The sequence below is a fragment of the Zophobas morio genome, unplaced genomic scaffold (assembly GCF_036711695.1).
Source record: "Zophobas morio isolate AGI-343-1 ecotype UQ-CSIRO unplaced genomic scaffold, CSIRO_AGI_Zmor_V1 ptg000031l, whole genome shotgun sequence".
Lineage (NCBI taxonomy): Eukaryota > Metazoa > Arthropoda > Insecta > Coleoptera > Tenebrionidae > Zophobas > Zophobas morio.
The window spans coordinates 7,405,974-7,421,965 of NW_026972136.1; the positions used below are offsets into that span (position 1 = coordinate 7,405,974).

At 34.4% G+C, this 15,992-nt stretch overlaps 1 protein-coding gene across 2 annotated transcripts in view; it reads right to left on the minus strand.

Annotated features, from left to right (window-relative positions):
* LOC135139252 (rho GTPase-activating protein 44) overlaps positions 1-8,469 on the minus strand; it is a 28,029-nt gene extending 19,560 nt beyond the window's left edge. The window contains exons 1-4 of one of the 2 annotated variants that reach the window (XM_064069415.1): positions 7,794-8,466; positions 7,395-7,533; positions 334-630; positions 66-282 (exon numbers count right to left, since the gene is read on the minus strand). In XM_064069415.1, coding sequence (XP_063925485.1) covers positions 66-282; positions 334-630; positions 7,395-7,533; positions 7,794-7,846 — 706 coding nt within the window. In that variant the 5' untranslated portion in view covers positions 7,847-8,466. Of the gene's footprint in view, positions 1-65; positions 283-333; positions 631-7,394; positions 7,534-7,793 lie in introns of both variants that reach the window. The other variant, XM_064069416.1, reaches the window with a different exon arrangement.
* Positions 8,470-15,992: the final 7,523 nt, after the last annotated feature.

Consider the following 15,992-nt stretch of genomic DNA (forward strand, 5'->3'; position numbering starts at 1 on the left):
AATCAGTTTTCAAAACGAAATCTCCAACGCGATCTCATGAAAAATAGCTTAATTTATCAACTTACCGATCTGCTTCTCGAGCTGAGGAATCACATCCTTCAAATTATTTAAGGCACTTTCATGATACGCCCTCTGACACTTCAAAATCTGCAGCATGTACCCCGACAAGTCGTTCTCCTTCGCCAGCAAACTAAACATTTCATAAGCTAAAGCGTCCCTACTTTGTTCTACTTTATAATCAGCCTCTTCCATGTCATCCCTTAAAGCTTCTTTTTTAGTGGCCTGCAACCGCACCGATCAAACACGACCCCAAAAGCGCCCCCTCAAACTTACATTATACCTATTGCTTGCCGAATCCTTATCTAGAATATATTTAGAAAGATTGCGCTTTTGTTTTAAAATATTTCGGAATTCCCCATCAAGCAACGAATGTATGGGGGCACTAACTAATTCTTCTACTTGCTTCTCGTATTCTGCGTAAACTTTTGCTAAATCCAGCTGCACGAAGCCGCACTTTCCGATTATGGGGCTGAAGAGCTCGTTGAGGTACTCCTGGGGGTCGCCCGCCTCGTTCTTGCGGGCGGTGAGCTCCTGGAACACGGTTCCGAGGTGGTGCTCGGTGCATTTTCTCTGCAAATACGAAAGGTTGGGTGAGGGTCTAATTAAGTCGGGATGTCTGGGGTGAAAAGTCAACGCGAATTCATAAACCACAAGTGTAGGAGTATGTTATTTTATAAAATTTAAATAATTATTATTGTAGATTTTGGAGATGACGACATTCCATTGATGCTGGAGATGATTAGACAAATTTTGCTTGGCGGTGTACCATCTACACAATATTCCTAACATATGTATATAATGTGACAATAATCAGTCCAGTAGTTTCCGAGATTACCTGTCTAATAAAAAATGACACACGACGGCAAACAGACGAAAACGCACTCTAGGAGCAATGAAATGTCGATGGACCCTATTACAATACTTCCTTGGCTTATGCTCGGTAAGTAGTAAAAAGAAAAATCGGGATTTTTGTATTGCATAAATAGAAAAACCAAGAAAATACGAACGATATGAAGAAATACTTTTAATCGATATTCTGTCATCCTAATCACTAAATCAATATGATGTCTTATCAAAATCTCAAGGAAGTTCGCAACGTAGTGTCAAATTGTAAAATTACATTCTAAATATTGTACTTATTTATTTATTTATTGATACATCTATAATAAGTACGATTAAAAGCTGGAGTACACTATTAAGCAACAACTAAAGGAACATACCACGCTATAAATTTCACGTAAGATTTGCTTAAAAAAAAATCTGAAATGACGTAATTAATTGTTTGGAGGGGATAACAAATAGCTTTAAAATTTTGAAGTCATCGGTTCCGTAGTTTTGTCTACGAATTAATTTTATTTTTTATAACCCCTATAAATTAAATAATTCGAGGCGGATTCATAAACCACAAGCATAGGATCATCTTATTTTATAAAATGGATCTAACCTTGGACCACTTTTATTTTTATATTTTATTAATGATATCGTTGATAACATCTCTTGCAAAAAGTTAATGTTTGCAGATGATTTAAAACTTTTCTTCCAAATCAACTCGATACAGGATTGTCTAAATCTACAAAACAATTTAACAGCTGTTGTTAATTGGTGCTCAGTAAATCGACTTTACTTAAATCTTGATAAATGCTCCATCGTAACTTACTCAAGAAAACATGATAATATACTCTTTTCTTACAATATAGATGGTACTTTAATTAAGCGATGTGAGTCTATTAAAGATCTTGGTATCCTCTTTGATTGTAAGCTTAGTTTTGTCGATCATATAAATGATATGGTTTCCAAATGCTTTCGGACGTATGGATTTATTTACAGAAATTGTCGTGACTTTAAGCGTGTCGACACGTTACAGGCTCTATTTTTCGCACTAGTCAGATCGAGAATTGAATATGGTGCCTTAATTTGGTCTCCAATTTATCAAAACCATATTGATCATATAGAATCGGTTCAACGCTTGTTCTTAAAATTTATGTCTTTTCTTTTGGATGGGGTCTATCCTTGTCGAGGATATGACCACTCGTTATTATTATTAAGATTTAATTTTTTATCATTACATAAAAGACGAATTATTATCGCCATTAAATTTTTGGTTTATTTAGTTAGAAATCAAGTAGACTGCCCTGAATTGCTTCACTATTTAAATTTTCTTGTACCAAGAATTAATGCACGCCATAATCACGTATTTTATTGTACTGCTGACAGAACTAACGTTTTAAGAAGATCTCCAGTTAATATTATGTGTAGTTATTTCAATCAAATTTCACACTTATGCGATATAAATTTTGACTCGATTAACAAAATTGTTAGTTGTGTTAAGCAATCATTATATGGATAGAATTTTTTTTTTCTTTTTAGTTTTACTTTCTTGTAATTGTTAATTGTTAATTTTTAATTTTTAATTTTGTTCAGTTTCCATTTATATTTTTCCTGTAATTGGGTGTAACCCCGTTGGAAAATAAATAAAATAAATAAAATAAATAAAATAAATAAAATAAATAAATAAATAAATAAAATTTAAACAACATTTATTACGCAATTTTTTTAAGTGACGTCATCAAATTGTTGGTCGGGATTATCAAACAAATTTTGATCATCATTTTACCATCTACATGCTAATCCTAAAATGCACGTAAAACTTGATAAACAATCACTCCAATAATTTCGGAGATTATCTGTCTTATAAAATCGTCGTAGACTAGAGACGATAGACAAACACAAACACACGGAAACGGGAGATTATTTTTTCGAACTCTAGGAGTCATGAAACGTCAAGGAAACAAAAGAAGTAAGAAATCAAAAGAAAATTTTATTTACTATTTTTTACGAAAAAATTTGAAGGAATGTTATCACGTTGTTGGTGGGGATGATTAGAAAAATTTTGGTTAGCGTTTAACCATCTACATGATATTTCTAATATACATACAAAAATTTGACTACAATCGGTCTAGTAGGTCTAAGATTACTTGAATAAAAAAATTAGTCGAAGGTTATTTCAACAGAACTTCCCTCGCCCCTGAAGTGCAGCCAAATAAATTCTCTGAAACCTCTTCCCGGATCTTATTTGACTTGAATTTTTTCTTCAATTTTTCATTTTTTTGTTCCTTCATTTTTTCGAGTTTTGAAGTTTAAATTTAATTTTTCAATTTTTCAACATTTCAATTCAATTTCTGGATTTTGCAATTTTTGGACTTGAATTTCTCCAGTTTTCAGTTTTTAATTTTTCCATTTGCAATTTTTCGTTTCAGTTTTTTATTTTCTTTATTTTTACAATTTTTCAATGTTCCAATTTTATAACTTTTTGTTTTTTTAAAGCGCAATTTTTCAAGTTTTCGGTTTTTTTTCTACAATTTTGCGATATCTCTTCGAGTTTTCATTTTCAAATTTTCCAGTTTACCGACTTTCCAACTTTTGGACGTTTCAATTTTTGCATTTTGCAGTTTTTCGGTTTGAAATTTCACGCGTTTTCAATTTTTAATTTTTCAAATTTTAGATTTTTCAGTTTTTCGACAAAAGCGAGAAAGTATTCTACGTGACTTACATTAGGAGTACAGTCCTAAATTACTGAATCATAGATTGACTTTATATTTTTTATTATATCTCTTGTTCTTTGCGGGAAAAAATTGTTGAAAGAAAACTGTGTATATAAAGAAAAAACAAAAAGAAAAAGAAAAGAAAGATTAAGCCCCACCCACCCACCCCGATGTCAATTGTGATGAGTTTTTCATTCCTAATCAGACCGAAGGGCGGAGTTTAATTGTAACATATTATTTCTCTAAAAAATTCTATCCTTTTAAAAACATATTTCATATGGTAATTTCTTGTAGAAAAATGAGGGTTTTGCAACTAAATTCCGCTCCTTCAACTCACGATGAATAAAATATTCATCACAATTGAGATGGGGTGGGTGGGCGGGGCTTATATTTTATCCATTTTTTTCTTTATATACGAAGTTGTCTTTTCCCCACAAGAAACTGAAAACATGTGTATTATTGTTGTTGAAAGAAAATGCTATACATTAAAGAATAAACAAAGATTAAGCCCCGCCCACCCGCCCCGATCTCATTTGTGATGAATTTTTCATTCGTTGTTAGACCGAGAGGTGGAGTGTAATTGCAAGAATCGAGCGTTGAAATTTCGACATTTTTGAAATTTTCAAAAATTCGCATTTCGCAGCGATTTTTCGAAAATGTTGCTTCGTGACCATCAACATGCTATATTTTTGGAATCAGCGTGTCGAGATCTACGTCTCAGAATTTTTTCATAATTTTCAGACAACTTTTTTAAAATTAAAATTTTTTAATGGTCCCCCCTTCTTCAAATTTCGCAAAAATTTTGACATTTTCGAAACTCAACTAAACACATTTTCTTGTAGATTCCGAGCTCTAGAACTCAAATCCGGCTTCGCTTTTTTGATACCTGTAACCGTTTTTCCAGAATCGACCGTTGAAATTTCAAAATTTTTGAAATTTTCAAAAATTCGCATTTCGCAGCGATTTTTTCGAAAATGTTGCATTGTCTTCTCAAAACAGAGGACTAAAATTATTAACAAAATGTTATGAACATTATAATTCTTATTTTATGATTATTATATAAAGAAGGAAACGAGCGATCACTTACGCTCGGGAAGTAAAAATATAAATAGATATTCGCAATTTCCCAGAACATGCTTGACTGTTTATGTTTACATTTAGAAAGAATTCGACTATTAAGCAGGTTCAAATTACAAGCATCAACAGTTAAAATAAAATGAAATTTCAATGATTTGTCTCCTTAAAGCAGGACTAATTAATTAATTGACTAATTAATTAAGCACTCAGTTTTTTTCCAAAAACACTCGTAAATTTGAAGACGTTTATTGGGCAAAATTTTAATATGAGACAAATTTTGATGGACGATTTACATACTTAAATTATTTGAAAGATTTCACAGCATTCAGTTTCTGCAATTTCAAAGTAAAATTGTAAAATATTCTTACACAATTTTGATTTTTTCCCAAAAGGGTAAAAAAAACTCAACAAGGATTCTCTAGTACTTGTTAAGATAAGATTGATTTTGCTAAATGACTTAATATAATTATATTAAGAGGAATCACTGGAATGAAAAGGGAGTGGGTGGGCGGGGCTACAACTTGCTCATAAAAGATTCTGTAGGAAAAAGTTAAACTTAGCCCCGCCCACTCACCCGTTCTTTCAGTACTTGTTAAGATAAGACTGATTTTGGTAAATGACATCCTCTAAGAAAGAAAGGATGGGCGGGCGGGGTTAAATTTGGCAAGATAGGACAGAACAATATTCAGAGTAATCACTGGAACGAAGAAGGGGTGGGTGGGTGGGGCTAGTAGTTGTTAAGATAAGACTGATTATGGCAGACGACATGCCTTCTAAGAAAATGGAGGGCAGGTGGGCGGGCAAGTACTTATTAAGATAAAATATATTTTGGTAAATGACATATCCTCTAAGAAATAAAAGGGTGGGTGGGCGGGGCTAAAACCTGCTACTCACTGGAACAAAGAAGGTGTGGGTAGGCGTGGCTTCTGCTTGCTCATAAAATTAGAAAAAATTGGTTCAAAGTTATCTCGACAGAACTTCCCCAGCTCAGTGTATGTAATCCTATTAAATTTAAGAAACATTTATTCGGAAAAATTATAAAATGACGTTATCATTTCCTAAACGAAAAAATTCCAATTAACAATTTACCATGCCTAGGATAACGTTAAAACTCCTGCAAGTTTTCAAATATGAATGTCTAAGGTAAAAACTCAACACAGATTCATAAGCCACATATGCAGAGGTATCCTATTTTATAAAATTTGAATAATATTTACAAGTGTAAATTTAGATATAGATGGTTAGCCAAATTTTGATTAGCATTTGACCACCTGCACGACATATAAAATATGACAACAATCGGTCTAACAAAAATTCGGACAGACGGCAGACCGACAGACAGACAGACAGACAGGCAGACAGACAGACGGTCGATTACTATACATACTTTAAGAAAACAAGAATTAAAAAAATCGCTTGATTTAAATCGAATTAAAATAGCAATACACCAATTTTAAAACCTACAACATAATTTTAATAACCACAACAGTCGTCCCAGAATTTTGAAAAAATTAAATGTGTTGTTTTTTATTTAATCGGTCAAATAAACTGCTTTATCCACTAATTATTTTGAGACAATTTGTGCGACATAAACAACACTGCCTCTTAAAGCACGTTATTAAACAAACATATACTTAATAATTTTTTGGGATGACGTCATAAATATTCTAGAAGGGATTAGTCATTAAATCAGTGTTAGCACCTCACGAAATTTCAATAAAGTTCGTTTTATTTTTACTTCTCAGGCGTTTGCGTAACTCCTAGATTATAAAAAATAGATCTCCTGTTTCCGTCGGTCTGTCTGTCTATCTGGCGTGTATTGGTCTTTTATTAAACAGATAATCTCCAAAAATCCGAACTGATCGTCGTGAAATGTTACATGTATGTTAGGAATATTATGCAGATGGTCAAACGCTAACCAAAATGTGTCTGATCATCCCCACCACCAATTTAATGACGTCGTCTTAAAATTTTGCGAAGTAAATGCTACTTAAACCTGTCTTAATTTTTGAAAAAAAAATCATAATAATTATTTGGCTACATTTTTTGTACAATCACCTATATGTGCAAGGTTAATAATATGCACACACTATTAAACCACAGAAACAGGAGTACGTCACAATATAAATTTTAAATGAGACTTTAACAAAGTTTTTTGGTGGGGATGGTTGACAAACTTTGATTACCGTTTTATCATTTTCGCAATATTCTTAAAGTGGACCTAAACTACCCAATACTTAGTCCAAAAATTTCAAAGGTTATTATAAATGGACATTTCCGTACTTTACAAACTGTGATACGGCGGGAAAACAAACTTAGACGTGCGTCTAAATAATTCTTTTACAAAGTTTCCCCAATTCTGTGTCGTTTTGGAATTTTAATTCAACATATTAATTAGTTTTAACCCTTCCAGATTTTATTATTGGTGAATTCGTACTTTTTGCATCCAATCTGTATCACTGAACAGGTTTCTGAAAAAATTACAATCCTCACTTTCATCTGAACAAGATGTTTTCCTGCTGAATAAACAAATCAGACAGATTTCTCAACTCTCGTTTTCACAACTGTTTTTACCTCTAGGAGGACAAGGCGATGAGAGAACAAACGCTTTCAGAAGTGATACAAACATAGCCTAACTCAAAACTTGCCCCCCACCGAGAAAACCAAACTTTTCGTTCGAGAATTCACAGCAGCAACTGGGTTGAAGACACTTACGACTCTCTTGTCGATGTCGTTATTCTGCCCCGAATGCGGTATGTGTTTGACTATGGCGGTCAGGGCCGTCCGTAGGTATTCGATTTTCTGATCAGCCACTTGAAGTTCTTCATTGTTCAAGACTTCGCTTTTGTCGGCCCTGCAACATCGAAGACCGTCATTAACGGAACGCGCATAATTGGGTTAATTTGGATACAATGGGATAAGTAGAAGCAATCAGATCATTATATTGTTGTCTCAATTGGAAACCTTGAAGGGTGTAGGTGCCCATAACCTCAAACTTGACGTCGTCGTCGTTTGTTTATCGCAGGCGGCTTGATAAACTTCCACGACTCGCCAGGGGGAAATCGGCGATTTGGAAAATCGCAAGTTGGGTTATGTTCGAGGGGTTATTATTACCTGAGGAAAGTCTGGTCGGCGAGTTGTTTGACCCGGAAAAATTGCTTCTTCATATTAAAAACCACCAGTCGTTTCGCAAATCGCACAAAACCGATAACACACACTAGAAATTATTATTAACTTTTAGGTGATGAGATCATATTGTGATAGAGAAGGCAAATATCACTTTCCATTTCACGTAAACAAAAGTGTGTTGGACGCCGCGTTTTCACTTATTGCACTGTGCAGGGCAGGTTTTTACATTTTCGCATTGTCGCAACCGACTAAAAGTAAAAATAAAGCGTGAAAACGGCAATAAATCATCATCGGTGCGACGAAAAAAAACACCAACACGACCACATCACTTTCTATTACTGGGGCACCGCCACTGGCCGATAGGAAAAATGGTCGAGTCCGGACGAGTTGCGCGCTGGGATTTTTACTAAATTTAATAATTTCCGTGCGAATTTCGCCGTCAAACCGGCAGGAAAATGCAACATTTGCGTTCGTGACTAACACATATCACCGCCGATTTTTACTGAGCGTTTTTACGGCCGGCCTCGTAAATCCCGAAGCACGCTACGCTTGGCGGGAAGCTTTGAACTGCTGTCATAACTGTCACCGCGGTGGGCTTCCCAAGTTTAAGACAAGGCGGGTGGATTGACAATTCGGAGAACTTGGATTACCCAAAGTGTCTCGGAACTGGGCGTCGATGTTTACTCTGGATCTGTTTGGTGTGTTTGGTTTTCGACTCAAACTGATAAGAGCGTCGTTATCGGGCCGCCGGTGCCAGCCCTAGACGTCGTGATGGTGATTTATGGGTCGGAAAGTAACGTTATAATTTGTTAATTATGCGCAATTAAACACGATTTCCAAGAGCTGGTGGCTTTTTCTAGCGTTATGGTTTCATTTAAATAGTCGACTTGCTAAGAAAGTAGTTAATTGCGGTAATTTTTAATTTCGTTAGGCTAGAATGAGCGAGGAAAGTCCGATATTTCACGTTTGTTTATTAATTTGCGATGATATTTAGAAAATGTTGATTGGTTTACAACAGGAATGTTTTCTCGATGCAATGGGCTTTTTTTGTACTGTAGTTTACCGGGTTAAAGCTGTCGGGATAAAGTCCAATCACGTCGCTGTTGTTGTAGTCACGTGGAAAAAATTGACCAACCAGTGTGGTATTAGTACGAAAACACCTTATGAAAGATTATTGCCCACACCTACTGATAGATGATGTTATCCAAAAAACACCAAGTTACGTACTTTAGAGGTCCCTGTCATATTAAATTGTCGCATCTTGTCGGATGTTGCCAACATAACTTTTTAATATTAAATTTCAATTGTTTCTATAGTACACAGGTTACATGGGTCCAATTTGGGTACTGTTAGTTGGTACCGCTATTCAGGATCTCGCAGGATATTAGGGCTGGCAATTTGCAAGAAAATATAATACACGTTCTGGGGGGGAAATACTAGGTCATATTTTTCGAAAATTTTCAATAAATTATTTTATAACAGGTTTCTTTACTGAAGAATATGTAAAAATGTACATAGACCAGTACTTTGGAAAAACAGTACCTGGCTGCGGCTTATCAGTAAAATTATCAAGGAATTAGCGCAGAGGTAGTTAGGTGCTTTGGAAATTTGTTAGATAAAATATTTTAGATTACATTTCTAGTATTTGGACAGTTAAATATAGTTTTTGTTGCCTTCAAATAGAAACATATTCATGGATGGTCAAGCAACTTCCGTTAATTAATTAAATATTAAAACTGTGATCGTTGGTCTTTTATCTCAGCTACGAAATGTACATGTATTTTGCAATTCTTGACAAAGATTACCTATATGACCTATTTATATTGTTACATTGTGGTGACCAAATTTGAATTAAAATTTCGCACTGAAAAAAAAAACAACGGCGCGGAATTGCAATTGAATAATTTAAATTTGGAAAAAAAAAAAACAAATAATAAAGAGAATCGTTAAACATAGGCAACTATGTACAAGTCTAGTTCTTTTCTGGTAGTTGATAGCTCGTCTAGGGAATTTCTGGGGAGTATCTAGTGAGAGGGTTGATAGTTCCTTTGTATTGTAGACAGGCGCGGATCCGGGGGGGGGGGGGGCAATGGGTGCTTTATTTTGACCAATTTCAAAATTTCGCATTTCATTTTGTAAATACAGTACCTACAACCTCTACAATCCGAATTCATGATTATCCGAACATCCAGTAATCCGAACAGAGGCTATTTGAAGTCATTGGTTCTTTAATTCGAACAAAAACTCTGCAACCAAACTGAATTTGGAAACACGCACCTACTTGCAAAAATGACGCAAGATCTTTCTACATATATTGTATGGAATAAGTATTTTGAAATTTTTAAAAATTGCCATATTTCAATGCACTGAATTAATTAACTAATTCTGGAAAAAAGGTTGAAGTTATCGAAGAAAGGAGGCCCAAAATCTGCAAGAAAAGGTATTTAGGTAGGTAAATTTCGAAAATCGTCGAAAATGGGTCGAAATTTGCATGAGGAACATTTCAATTTTTGAAAAAGTTTCCTAAAAATTCTGAAAAAAATTCACGGATATATGTACGCTGTTAATGGTAACCGAGCAATATTTTCGAAAATTCGGTGTGAAATTCGAATTTTTCGAAATTTTAAAAAATTGCCATAAGTATTTCAACTAGACGAATCTGGAAAAAAAAAGCCAGAAGTGACTTCTGAGGCCCAAAATCTACAAGAAAATGTATTTAGTTAAATTTCGAAAATCGTCGAAAATACATAATGGAAAATTTCATTTTTGAAAAATTCGTCTAAAAATTCTGAAAAAATTCAGGGTATAGATCCCGGCGTGTTGATTCCAAAAAGATGTTTATAGTCACGGAGTAATATTTTTTTAGAATGTATCTATTGTCCATTGTTGCTTAAGAATTCTTTAATTTTGTTTAATAAAATTAAGGTTTATTTCTTGAAGTTTGTTTTCAACTGTGTATGAAGTTGTTGTTCAATTTCCTTTCAGATTTTTGGGAAAATCGCTGATCCGAACAAATCGTTATTCCGAACACACCTTTTTCCCAATTAATTCGGATTATCGAGGTTCTACCAAAGATTAAAGAAAGTACTTTCCTTAATCTTTGGTTCTACTGTACACTATACGTGTAACGAAAACAACCAAATGTCACCCATGTTATGTGAAAAAGAGTATACTATTTAAAATTTTATAATTTTTTTTGTTTAGAACGAATTTCTGGGAGATAGGTAAAATCTCACAAAAATTGCCCCCCCCCCTAAACGAAATCCTGTATCCGCGCCTGATTGTAGAGGGGTGACACTTGACTGTTGTTTGCGTGGTGTGAGCGAAAAGACACCTTAAAGAAGCTAGATTAAGTTTAGTTGGTTTGGTAGTTAGAAAAAATATTTTCTAATCGGAAATATGCGAATTTTCGACCGACGCTAATTTGATTTATTGTTTGCAAATTCACAGTTCATGTTAGGATTTTAATCGTTACTGCTTCTAACACAATTTGACAGTCATGAGATTGTTTAGATAAAGCGCTTGCTAGGAGATTTCATGAGATTCACTTAGTCAGGACTCATCCTTTGTTTATCAAGTTGTAAATAAGGTTTCTGGATGCTTATAGTTAGGTGTTACATTATAACACTTCTTAATTCCTCACACAAGATTGCTAATAGTTCATTTACGGCAGTTAAATCAAGCTAAAGTTGTCCCACTCTGGAAAAGGGACCGTGGAAAGTGCGGTAGAATTCATAATATCGTGAACTGAAGGACGGGGAATTAAATTTTTTCCCTTAGGCTGTTATCATCATCACATCATCGAGACATTTCTCATGACGAGGGAAATCACAGCACCTAGACGTAATCTCGCGACGCGAGATGCATTTTGTGTTTATTTATCATGTGTGTTTGTTTGGGATACGCTGGGGACGGTCCACGATATAAACTCTCAAAGCTAAATTCATGTTTTAAGTAACCAGTCACTTGGGTCAAGGCCTAATTTCACATCATGTAAATTCTTTGTTTGAATCGTGGATAAAATGTGACATAATTTAACATCATGTAAATTCTTTGTTTGAATCGTTAATAACGTGTGGCAAAAATTAAAATCATGTAATTTTGTTAGCTTTGCAATTTTTCACTTCACAATTGTAGCCTCAGTAAATTTTCATGCTCTGGAATTCCTAACCTCACGTAATTTTTTTGTCTACAGAAGTTTTACTTCACACCAGCTCTTTCTCAGATAAAAATTCTTTGCTGTTTAGAAATTTTACGAGAGTGTATGGCGAATTCAAATGTTGTTTATTGCTCTTTTTGAAACTTTAACACTTGTTCGGTTGTAGGTTAATATCAGAGTTATCGAAACTGAACATTTAAATGGAATTGAAGTAAATAACACAGAAACACGTGGCAGAAGCGGAGGGCGCGGTTCCTAGTCGAGCTGGCGGGATTTATCGCACCAACTGCACAAAAGACACAGACCTTGAATAGAAGTCATGGGAGCGGTCGGGATGACGTGACCCTCACGATTTATTCCAATAGCCGGGATTTTCAACCACGAGTTTGCGACCGTAACGGCACGTTTCTTCGTAAAATAGGGGTGCTGAGCCGTATGTGCTTGCCGATAGAATAGAATCATCGTGGTGGGAGAACAGCCACAACCAGGAGCCCCAACTCTTATGGCGACTCGGGTACCCCTCAACTTTTGGAGTCATAAGCGTTCACCAGGAGGCGCCCTAGTGCCGCTGTCGTTATGCGGCTCGGTGCATAAAATTTTGTTGGCTTGTTGACTACCATAATTTTAAATTTGCCACCACACGCTCCTAATAGCTTGTGTATTTGCATCCAGATACTTTAATTCAGATTTTTCTTTGTTTTTATTAAATTTGTGATATTCAAATATTTAATTTGATTAAATTCGAAGTTAGGCAAGTTTTTTTTTGTAGCTGAGAACTAAGAGGTCTTCAAACAGCGCAACTTAGTCGCAGTTTTTTCTTTTTTTTTTTTTGTCAGTGGAGGAATAAATGATTTTGTGTCCTCCATATACTTTGTGTTTTATTTAGCGGTACTTTTCTAACCTTGGGGTCCACCACTTAATTGCATCTGAACGCATTCCAAATTTTTTAATTTTTCGCGGGCTTTCAATTTTTTGAACGGAATGTTTGGGTTATCACAACGTTGAACGGGTATTTAAAATTGGCGTGGGTAAAACTCATCAATTTATTTCGTAGTAACTCGAATTTACACGACTAATTAATTACAAGGCGATTATGTACAGAATAATCCGACTCAACTAGAACGGATTTGATTAGATTACTTCTCCCATTGTCTGGACTTCACTGACTGCTCCCATTTAAACAGCCACGCGGTCCTTCTCGAACAGTCTCCGTCACCGCTTCTAGGTTTATTCTGGAGCGACTTCCGCTTCCAGGCTTCATCGATGATGAGTCGTCGTACCGAGGCGGCGTATAGGTCTATTTCGTAACAATATGCTATTTTGGAATTTTTGAAACCCGGATCAATTACAAAGTTTGAACTATAAATTTGATCATGTAAATACCGGGTGACTATTAATGATTGCGGGTAAGCCATTATAAAATTTTAAATATGTTGCCAACCTGACAAAAAAGTCACAATTTCGTAGTTACTGTAGAAAGAGATCAAGACAAGACTAGAAGAAGCTGTGAAAACCAGAAATTCGCCAAACAACGATTGGAAGGATGAAAAACAATAGTATTTAGGAAAGTATAAACCTAAAACAATATAGAAAATAAATAAAACCGTCAAAAATAATATATTTATTACTGCGGTCTCTTATCAGGATTGTGGTGTTTTTATCGACGACGGTAATGTTAATCTTCCTTTATATTTCCCTAAAACATGTAGACAAAAATGTACAGAGGCAAATAGTTTTATTAAGAGATTCTACTGTTTGCTCTAAAATAGGTATCATGCTAACTTATTTTAGAGCTCTGATTATATAGAGAGTTAAATATAATTTTCGATCAAAACATTTTAAGATTATTTTAATATGTCCAGTGGTGGCTAAAATAAAGTAGTTTTTTTTTTTAATTGAGTTGTGTAAACTGGACTATATTGAAGAGGTACAGTCGTTCTCATACATCAATGAAACGCAACAGGAATATGACTTTGATGTCTATATCATTTGCCCTAAATTTTTTGGACACGCGGTATTCATTAACAATGACATTTAAACGTCAATACAGATTTGAAAGTTACACCAGTGTTACACTAGGGAAAGAAAAGTGTCCTACTTTATTTTTACCACCACTGTATATGGTATATTTTAAACAAAAAATTGTAAAATACATCTGCAGTCTGGCTTAAAATTGTATTGTAGGTTGTATCCGTAATCTGTGACAGTTCAGCAACATTATTATATCAATTTCTATTAATGTCATCATCTATGGTGTTGGCTGTTATTAATTCATCAAAAATATGACTGATGTCACTGTTCTGTATGAAATCTGATTAAACACAAATAAAGTTTACGTCACTGTGACATTTAAGTTTTTTGTATTTAATAGTTACAATGTTATACTGTATACATGAAAATTTCACTTGTTTGTAAATTGTGCACGCTCGTGTTCTCTGTAATTTAGAGTAAAAGTGGATTTGGTCGACTTTCATATCGCATTGTGAGTTTAGCGTTTTTATTTAGTTCTACTGCTGTCTTATGCTGTTGTTCAAATGACGGATCATTTCATGGTAGGGGTTGTGGTTTGTGTAACAGTCGTATTACCACTTACACTAATTCTTTCAATGACAGACATCAATAACACAGATTTTTTTCTAAAACTACTCAATTGCTACTATTTTTTTGTTCTACCAAAATAGCTCGGCTATATTGTGTGTTGCATAACTCCACAAAACGTTCGGCAGTTCCTTTTTCAAGTTTTGTTATCTTCCAAATAGTCATCTATTTCGTTTAAATAATGTGTCAACTTTTTTATTCATGACCACAAAATAGAACAATAATAGTGATACTGTGCAATTTAGTCGATTTCTGCTAACTTCATACATTTAAACTGCTTGAGGTCTGACTATATACAAAATTTCGTAGTCGGAAGAAGTTCAAGTTATTTTAGGACTCAGAATCATTGTGATAATTGTTTTCATTAAATTTTTTAACTCTTATCCAAGTCGATGCATTTCGCAGAGGTGGACAGCATTCCCCTTTTAAAAAGTGAGACGGTCATCAGCAGAAAATGTCAAATTTCATGTCTGATTTTTTATCGAATTTATTCTGAACATGACGGAGATACTGAGATACTTTTTGAAGCAGAATTGACATAATAATATTGTGTTAAAAAATAAATCTATTTGATAACATCAGAGGAATGTATATATGGGTGCATAACTACTAATATTTTTTGGAATTCTATTATTGTCGGGAGATAAATAAAAACATTATATTTCTATATAATAGAGGATCTTTGACTTCCACTGAACCATTAAAACTACTACCTGTATGTGAAACAAATTAGGACACAGGAAATGTACACAAAAAAAAATCAGACACAGCAAATTCAGTTAGAATAGCAAAAGTTGTCTTCACTTCCGGCTAAACTATAGATACTGGAGTCAGCTACTTCGTAAATATATATATTTTGGTAGATTCTTCTCCGTACAGTTTGTTTTCTGTCCAGGACAGTTTTATCCCAGAATGACTGATAAGTTGAAATGAAACGTCCTGCATTATTTTAAAATCTTTACTCAACTGGCAGTTAATTAGTTACATAACAAACATTTATCATGTTCAGCACACAAAGTAGAATTTTATAAATGCTTGGAACGTTTTACTAATTATATAAAGTGATTTAATGGTGTAAACATGCTCCAAATCCATAAATCACTTCATATAAACTACTGACACAAAAAGCCCAGCCTGTGTAATAAAATAATAGAACATTTTTTTAAAAATAGCAGAATCAACACTGGGTTTACAATAACAAGACATTAACCATCCCAGCATTACTTGCAACTAATAATTATGAATGTTATTGACGAGAGAAAGGTTGTTGCGTCTTAAATGTGTTAACGTCAGATGATCTGTGTTTGGGGATTCCCGTTTTCTCTAATTCAAACCCCACCCACCAGGAGCCACCACTGGACCCAGTACAAATTCATAAATAATTCATAAGCGAAATGTCGATCTTATTAATCCTATCACTCTCAGTC